Below are 9,424 nucleotides of genomic sequence, written 5' to 3'. Positions count from 1 at the left end.
TTTTTCGGCCAATTTTTTGTTTTAAGCATTTTCGAAAAACATGAACATTTTTTTGAAATTTTTGACCATTTTTTTTGTAAAACACAAAGTTTTTTTGGATTTCGTACCATTTTGACATTTTTAATTTCTTTTTGGAAACACAGAGAATTTTTTGAAAATTCAAGAGCATTATTTGAGTTTGTAGATAGATTTTGAAAACGGGAACATTTTTTAATATCCAAACATTAAAATACATTTTTTGAATATGCAAACAAAATTTTAAAATGTGAATTTTTTTAGAAATTTCAAAACAAAATTTTGTTAAATGTATTTTTAGTCCCCTTTTTAAAAAAACACGAGCAGTTTCTTAATATGTGAAAAAATGTTGCAAATGAAAACATTTTATGAAAAATTTGAATATATTTTAAAAAGGAAAAAAGAAACAAGAAAAACCCGAAAGAAGACATAGAAAACTAGTAAAAAATGAAAAGAAAGAAAAACCCAGGAAACTTCTACAAGGTTCCCAAAACCGATTAGGAGCCTTTTAGAAGGTCCCCAAAACTGGTGGCTCGCCGTATAATGTAGCTTTGGGATGGCCCGCCTATCGCTCCATTAGTCGATTGAAGTGTGTGTAGCCTCAACTAATTGCCGTAGAATGCGACAAACAGGAAATCGTGCCAGCCACCACACTACCATCGAATTGATCCACCATGTTCCTTTTTTCTCCTATAATGTATGGGCTCTTCTCTATTACACCCCCTCCCTCAGGCCTTGGCTCTAGGATGTCGCCCTCCCCGTCTAGGCGGAAGCCAACCCTAATTGGGACCACCTGGAGGCAGAGGACGATGAGGAGCTCGCCATTTATCCCTCCATCCAGCAGCCGATGCATGTCACTAGAGGACCTCAACGCCGTTAAGGCAACCGAGCGCCATCCCCGACATCCTAGCATTGGTGGAGCGATGCGACATCCAACTCGTCCAGGTCGTCGCTTCCGGCACTCCAGTGTGTCCCACTTGGTTGGCGTCTAGTTCATCCACGATGTCTGTGTTGTCCTTGTTCAAGGACGAACAAGTGGTCCACATCATCCACCAGCAGTCGTTAGTCATAGAAGATTCCGTCGCCTACCGCCAAAAAAACGGGGAGGCGCTCCGGAAAGGTATAAGGGCTTCCCAATGAGAAGGCATAAACATAGCCGGACCAAAGCCATCAACATTCACCTCCGCATCGGATGCCTGCAAGATGCATGGAAATGGGGAAGGGCAAATGAAGTTTGTCGTTGGAGGGGAGGTTTATTTGGAACAACTCTTAGTTGTCCAAACATGTCCACGTACATGTTTGGACATGAGACATGTGGGGGAGGAAATTAGACAGTTGCCCTCGGAGATGTCCTAAACCTATATTACCCTACCGAATAATGTGGTAGCCAAAGTTTTCATGGCTCATGATTTAGCTAATTATTATCAGGAAATGAACTAGAGTTGCCAATTTGGGCCAAAAAATTAATAGCAATAGAAACAAAATAATAAAACTTCAGATACAACCTAGACATTGATAAAATTTTAGTTTGCTTCCCTTTTGGATTTTGATTAGTTATAAAACTTCAGACACAACCAAAGACATTGATAAAATTTAGTTTGTTGTTCTTTCAGATTTTGGTTATTTTATAAGGAGATTCAGATTTTTTTAAGGAGATTTTTATTAGTTTTTGGGCGCCCGTGCATCCGCTTTAGGCCGCCTTTCCAACCGCCAAGGGCCGTACTTTTCCCGTGCACACACTCAGCAGTCACACACCACCGTCCGGTGCTTATTTAGACACCCACCCACAGGCCACTGCCCCATCATCCCATCCACACTCGCAGCCATACACACAACACACTGTCCGTCCGTCCGTCCGACCGACGGAGAGCGCGAGAGGCACACACCGCTTCCTCCTCCTTTGCTCGGCGCGAACAAGGACATGTCGTCGTCCTCAGCGGCTCCCATGGAGCGGCACCACTCCATCGACGCGCAGCTGCGCCTCCTCGCCCCCGGCAAGGTCTCCGAGGACGACAAGCTCGTCGAGTACGACGCCCTCCTCGTCGACCGCTTCCTCGACATCCTCCAGGACCTCCACGGCCCACACCTCCGCGAGTTCGTACGTACTCTTAATCCATAGTACTTTCCATTGACCTTTCCCTCCCCTGACGAGCATGAAAGGAGCCTGACCTCGCCGGCCGGCCGTCGCTCGCTGCAGGTGCAGGACTGCTACGAGGTGGCGGCGGAGTACGAGGGGGACCGCGACGCGGCGCGGCTGGACGAGCTCGGCGGCAGGCTCACGGGGCTGGCCCCGGCCGACTCCATCGTCGTGGCCAGCTCCTTCTCCCACATGCTCAATCTTGCCAACCTCGCCGAGGAGGTGCAGATCGCGAACCGCCGCAGGAACAAGCTCAAGCGCGGGGACTTCGCCGACGAGGCCTCCGCCACCACCGAGTCCGACATCGAGGAGACGCTCAAGAGGCTGGTGTCCGACCTGGGCAAGACCCGCGAGGAGGTGTTCGACGCGCTCAAGAACCAGACCGTCGACCTCGTCTTCACCGCCCACCCCACGCAGTCCATCCGGAGGTCACTCCTCCAGAAGCACGGCAGGTTGATTTCTTTCAAATTACTCCATTGAGCCAGGCAGCCATGAAATGAATCGGGTTCTGTTACCACAGTAATTTCTGTTGCATTTCGAAGCTTATTATTAACAGAGTAATGGAGCTTCTGTGCGCGCAGGATACGGAATTGCCTGAGGCAGCTCTACGCCAAGGACATCACGGCCGACGACAAGCAAGAGCTCGACGAGGCTCTTCAGAGAGAGGTATACGTGTTGCACAATCACAGCTCCAACTAGCTATATGCGTGCATGAGAATTTTGCTTGATGAACATAAAATGTTTGGGGAGAAGTTATTTGGGAAATGTTGTGTAGCAGCAGCAGCAGCATCATCATCATCATCATCAATTTTGCAACGATAATCAAACCAGAGAACATTCGCTGGACCGGATGGCAATTGCGAGCATTTTTATGGCAAGTTTAGTTGTTGTGAGGATGGCAAGTTTAGAGCGGCAATTTTCTGGCGAAAATAGAATTGCAGCGGAGTTGCCATGCGTGCCAACTAAAATTGCCACGCTCGCTAACACAAATTGCTTAAAAAACGTTCCCAAATGCTATCACTCCCGGCATACGTTTGCGGCTATTGGGGTCCTTTTCCAATTGTTGTTCAACTCTATCATAATTTTGGATCCACTAAACCAGGCGAGGGGTGCAGTAACATTTAATCGCTATGCTATTTCAAGCATGTCCATAAATGTTTTTTTCCGCGAATACGCAAGGGTTGAGTTTTTTTTTCATTCATAGAAGAAGAGTGACAACAAATTATTACAGACGCTCACTTAGCCATATGCGCTAGAGGCATGGTAGCGGGCGTTGGAGCATACAGAAAGGGAATTGCTCAGCCCCCAAAACACTGAAAAACTAACTCTCGGGTATGATGTTTTTATTCCGGTGGCGCCGGCCATAGCCTAAAGGCGCACCTCGTCTTTGATGGTTGCGAAGAGATGAGATACCGATGGTCGGTCACCCTCGAAGATGCAACCGTTGTGGTGTTTCGTATCCATCAAGCGGTGAGGATGAGAAGAGTTATTGTTTGAGGCGGCGAACCATGCCGCTGTTGTCGATTTGAGTTATGTGGTGTGAGTGAATATACTAACAAGGTGACATGTTAGACTTCCCTCTTCCTCAGTGGTCTCTTGCCACATATAGTATCCTAATCTTGGTCTTTGGGTTCAGTCATACGTTGACGGAATGATTAAAATTAAATGTATGGACGCCTAGTGTCACCTGAGAAGGACAGAAATTGTTGAGTATATACACTTTACAATATATTAGCAGAGTTCGAGTTCATCTTCACTTTGGTTTTGCACTAAACAAAGAGCATATGCCTTTGCATGAACCGCCAAGGGTATGTGGAAATATTATACTGGCTGTTTGTATGAAGTGCCGTAATTGACTTCACTAGATCCATGTATTTGACGAATCAAAGGATTCTTTGGTTCTGCTATAGGAATGAAATGTCATAGTTGTGTGCCACTTTTTTTTTTAAAAGTATTTTCCTGGCAACATGTCCTGAAAAGAAATGTCATAGGTAATTGAGTAATCTGCTGGGTTAGCCTATGATTCAACCGGTTATTTCCATATTATTATAATTTACCTTTTCACTTTTCAGTAAGATGCCGATAAATTCGTTGTATTTCAATAAGTTCAGTAGACGTCAATATTGAATTCATGCTCCAACCAATTCATCCAAAAGTCTGAACTGGTGAAGAGAGGCGGACAATATATTTCAACACCCCTCCCTCATGTTTAGACTTTTTTGGTGCTTAGACATGAGATCGATGTAGGATGCACAATTTTTTTTTACTTTAATATTGCATTTGGAGGGTTTTGAACCCAAGACCTCTTAGTTCTGATACCATATTGAATTCCATGCTTCAGTCAACTCATCCAAAAGTCCGAACTAATGGAGAAAGGTGGACAATATATTTCAATAGTCAAAATATTCCGACCATTTCAGTAGTACACAGTAATTCAAATAATTTTCAAAATACTTTACAATATTTCAAAATTTTGGTTGAATTTCAGTGAACATTTGGTCCATGTCCGTTGGCCGCAATGCAAATGAAATCACTTAAGTTCAATGAATTTTGTCCATTCCCGTAGTGGTTGAAATATTTCCAAAATCGGAATTCAAGGCCACTTTGTATACTTATAATAATATTGGATTGTCTTAATTTTAAATTTATCTATTTGCAAACCACCATTAATATGAGATAACTATCATAGGGCTCCGACGTTAATTGACTTGTCATTTCTTCACCTGCAAAAAAAAGGGATACCGCTCAATCCTTAGGAGTTTAGACAAACCAGTTTGGTTTAGTAGGATCCTCAACACTACAGGAAAATATGGCTGTGTTGCATAATAGCTTTCGAGACTTAGAATGATGCTTCATAAAAATATTTGCTTTAATAGGGTTTAAACTTTTGGTTAAAAAAATCGGTCCTCACAAAAATATCCATTTTCAGAAATTACTTTAGAATTATTTTGAACAACTTTCATTGAATTTAGATGAAGCCCAACAAAATTTCATTTCATTTAAATTTAATTAATCTTATCTGAGATGAAAAATATTTGATACCTACCGAAATTTCAAAAATTGTCAAATTTGAGCACATATAGGCTACAGCTATACATAAATAGGACCAAATCAGTTACTTTGCATTGGAAATATAGTTATTTGTTCTTAAAAATTGTCACACTACGCGACCATTTGAAAAAGTTCTTCATTGCCACCACTACATTATTTTAATCCTTGTGAGAAATTAAGTAATATGTTTCTGGCAAAAAATACATCGATCAAAAACAACTTGATTAAATAGTGAGAAAGTGTGTCAAGGTTCTTGCTAAAATTATTACATTGTTTGTACACACCAGATCTTATTTTTCATGAACAATGTATAGCCGCTTTTGTCTAACCTACATTCCCTATCACCATTTGACCTACTATGTTTATTTTCTCACTGAACCATGCAATTTGAATTATATAACTATTTGAATACTGTTTTCCAGAGAAGAAATCTACTGGAATCTGGCATCCTTCTGTGTATTTCCTCTACTTATCTTCTTCTGTCATACACTAGTAATCACGTTTTTGCTAATTTGGGTCTCCTCACAGATTCAAGCTGCTTTCCGAACTGACGAAATCCGGAGAACACAGCCCACTCCACAGGATGAAATGCGTGCCGGGATGAGTTACTTCCATGAAACTATATGGAAGGGTGTACCCAAGTTCTTACGCCGCGTGGACACAGCTCTTAAGAATATCGGAATCGATGAGCGTCTTCCATACAATGCTCCTCTCATTCAGTTCTCTTCTTGGATGGGTGGTGACCGTGATGGTGAATTTCTCCTCACATGTGTTGTTTCTCATTTAACTCTCTCTTTTATTTCTCCTTGAGAGGCCAACTCTATACATTTTTCCTGTTCAAACTGCATAAGATTGGGTGTCAGTTACTACTATGTTTCCTAGTCTTGGCAAGTGGTAACACTTTTTTTTTTCTGAAACTCTGTCCCTGGCTATGTAGGAAATCCCAGAGTCACACCAGAGGTGACAAGGGATGTATGCCTGTTGGCCAGAATGATGGCTGCTAACTTGCACTTCTCACAGATAGAAGAGCTCATGTTCGAGGTATTGCTTAAAAGCTTCTCACTTCCCATGTCGATTTGCCCTTTTAGTTTTCTTTGCTTGTAGGTTCAAATGCTAATTGCTTATCCGAATGATTGTATTTCCGTTATTCATTTAATGGAAAGGGGTTATGCCTGGTTCAAAAAAGAAGAAACTAATTGCTTATCTTGTACATTTGGCAGCTCTCGATGTGGCGATGCAACGATGAACTTCGCGTCCGCGCTGAGGAACTACACCGCGCTTCAAGGAAAGCCGAAAAACATTACATAGGTAAGACAAAGTAGTTTTGTGTCCATTTCAAAAAGTGATTTTCATCCCTATGTTGGTGTGTTGTTTCAAGGATCTTGAATTGCCATTTGTGCTGTTTTGCCTTGTCAATCAGTTTAGCTTCGAGGATCTTGAATTTGCTCTGCTAATCCTGTCTGTTTCAATACTAAAAATTTGAGCTACTGATGCAGAGTTCTGGAAGCAAGTTCCCCCGACTGAACCTTACCGTGTGATACTGGGCTATGTGCGGGACAAACTGTACTACACACGCGAACGTTCCCGCCATCTTCTCACCAGCGGGTCTTCTGACATCCCCGCGGACTCCACCTTCACCGATGTCGAACAGGTGATCAAACGGGCACGCCTCCATGGCGATTCATCCATTGTTCCCGCATGTGGTTATGATTGTTGCAATGTTGCTGAGCACATTTTCCTTTATGATCTGACAGTTCCTGGAGCCCCTCGAGCTGTGCTACCGATCACTGTGCGATTGCGGCGACAAGACCGTCGCCGACGGGAGCCTCCTCGACTTCCTCCGTCAGGTGTCGACCTTCGGCCTGTCCCTCGTCAAGCTCGACATCCGGCAGGAGTCGGACCGGCACACCGACGCGCTGGACGCGATCACCGCGCACCTCGGCATCGGCTCGTACCGCTCGTGGCCCGAGGAGAAGCGGCAGGAGTGGCTGCTGTCGGAGCTGAGGGGCAGGCGCCCGCTGTTTGGCGGCGACCTCCCCATGACCGAGGAGGTGGCCGACGTCCTCGGCACGTTCCGCGTCCTCGCCGAGCTCCCGCCGGACTGCTTCGGCGCCTACATCATCTCCATGGCGACGGCGCCGTCCGACGTGCTCGCCGTCGAGCTCCTGCAGCGGGAGTGCCACGTGGGGCACCCCCTCAGGGTGGTCCCGCTGTTCGAGAAGCTAGCCGACCTGGAGGCCGCCCCCGCGGCCGTCGCGCGGCTGTTCTCGATCGACTGGTACATGGACCGGATAGGCGGCAAGCAGGAGGTCATGATCGGCTACTCCGACTCCGGCAAGGACGCCGGCCGCCTGTCCGCGGCGTGGCAGCTGTACAAGGCGCAGGAGGAGCTGGTCAAGGTGGCGAAGCAGTACGGGGTGAAGCTGACCATGTTCCACGGGAGGGGCGGCACGGTCGGCAGGGGCGGCGGGCCGACCCACCTGGCCATACTGTCCCAGCCGCCGGAGACGGTGAACGGGTCGCTCCGCGTGACGGTGCAGGGCGAGGTGATCGAGCACTCGTTCGGCGAGGAGCACCTCTGCTTCCGGACTCTGCAGCGGTTCACGGCCGCCACCCTGGAGCACGGCATGCACCCGCCGGTCTCCCCCAAGCCCGAGTGGCGCGCCCTCATGGACGAGATGGCCGTCGTGGCCACGGAGGAGTACCGCGCCATGGTCTTCAAAGAACCACGATTCGTCGAGTACTTCAGATCGGTAGGTTCCTGACAAGATCAATGCCTGTTGTATCGACCACAAATAGCGTGGTAATGAATCTGTTTCCCTTGTAGGCGACACCTGAGACAGAGTACGGCAGGATGAACATCGGCAGCCGGCCGTCGAAGAGGAAGCCGAGCGGCGGCATCGAGACGCTGCGCGCCATCCCGTGGATCTTCGCCTGGACGCAGACGAGGTTCCACCTCCCCGTGTGGCTCGGCTTCGGCGCCGCGTTCAAGCACATCATGCAAAAGGACATCAGGAACGTCCAGGCCCTCAGGGAGATGTACAACGAGTGGCCCTTCTTCAGGGTCACGCTGGACCTGCTGGAGATGGTGTTCGCCAAGGGAGACCCCGGGATCGCCGCGCTCTACGACGAGCTGCTCGTCGCCGACGAGCTCAAACCCCTCGGGGAGCAGCTGAGGAGCAACTTCGAGGACACCAAAAAGCTGCTTGTCCAGGTGAGGAGGATTCACATTCTTCTAGCTAGCTCCACATTTCATGGCGATTTCTAATCATCTCTTGCCGTGCAGGTTGCTGGACATAGGGACGTTCTTGAAGACGACCCGTACCTGAAGCAGCGGCTGCGGCTGCGGGACCCGTACATCACCACCCTGAACGTGTGCCAGGCCTACACGCTGAAGCGGATCAGGGACCCCAGCTTCCAGGTGACGGCGCAGCCGCCACTGTCCAAGGAGTTCGCCGACGAGAACCAGCCGGCGTCGCTGGTGAAGCTCAACGCGGCGAGCGAGTACGCGCCGGGGCTGGAGGACACGCTCATCCTCACCATGAAGGGCATCGCCGCCGGCATGCAGAACACGGGCTAGATTCAGATTGCCAAGGTTTTTGCTGTGTGCTTGAATCTGCGCAGTGCTGAAGGCACCAGCTGCCACTGGATTTCTCGGTTCCCCCGGGTGGCCGGGTCACTGCGCCTTCTTTTTGTGCTGGAGAAATAAAATTGTGAAAATAATGTATAGATGCGTGACTGATGTATAAACAGTATAAACTCTTCTGTGCGGCTAATGGCACATAAACTCAATATATACTCTTTCATGCAATGGTATTTTGCATTTTATAATATTCAAACAATGATAAGTGCACGTGTGACACGAAGCGATTCCGCCTGATGTTTTTTGATGACAATTTTAGTTACACGAGGATGGCAACTTTAGTTGTGAAACATGGCAACTTTATGTTCAATGACAAGTTTTAGTGTTTTCTTGTTTTCTTGTTCCTCTTTTCGGATGGCAAATTTAGTTGTAAAAACGTCAGGGTAGTCTTACTTCGTGTCACATATGTGACACTTACCATTTGAGTAATTTTTTTGCCCTAAAAATGAGGGTTAAGACCGTCGGTCTCTGATCGATGCACGCTGGCACAACCATCAATTTGTAAGTTAGAAGAAAAATATATAGAAAAGCCACACAGGACGACCAAGGAGAAAGAACTACACAAATCATATTATTGG

General features: G+C 46.8%; 1 protein-coding gene across 1 annotated transcript; it reads left to right on the top strand.

The window, feature by feature from the left end:
- Positions 1–1,811: 1,811 nt before the first annotated feature.
- On the top strand, positions 1,812–9,051 carry LOC123164058 (phosphoenolpyruvate carboxylase 1). The gene is made up of 10 exons (XM_044581471.1): positions 1,812–2,113; positions 2,213–2,604; positions 2,734–2,818; positions 5,732–5,954; positions 6,141–6,244; positions 6,424–6,511; positions 6,700–6,854; positions 6,958–7,956; positions 8,031–8,417; positions 8,490–9,051. Exons 1-10 carry the CDS (start codon positions 1,937–1,939, stop codon positions 8,781–8,783), a joined length of 2,904 nt encoding a protein of 967 aa, XP_044437406.1. The 5' UTR covers positions 1,812–1,936; the 3' UTR covers positions 8,784–9,051.
- The last annotated feature ends 373 nt before the right edge of the window (positions 9,052–9,424 follow it).

The sequence above is a fragment of the Triticum aestivum genome, chromosome 7D (assembly GCF_018294505.1).
Source record: "Triticum aestivum cultivar Chinese Spring chromosome 7D, IWGSC CS RefSeq v2.1, whole genome shotgun sequence".
In the NCBI taxonomy this organism is placed as follows: domain Eukaryota; kingdom Viridiplantae; phylum Streptophyta; class Magnoliopsida; order Poales; family Poaceae; genus Triticum; species Triticum aestivum.
This window is presented reverse-complemented; position numbering and strand designations above follow the sequence as displayed.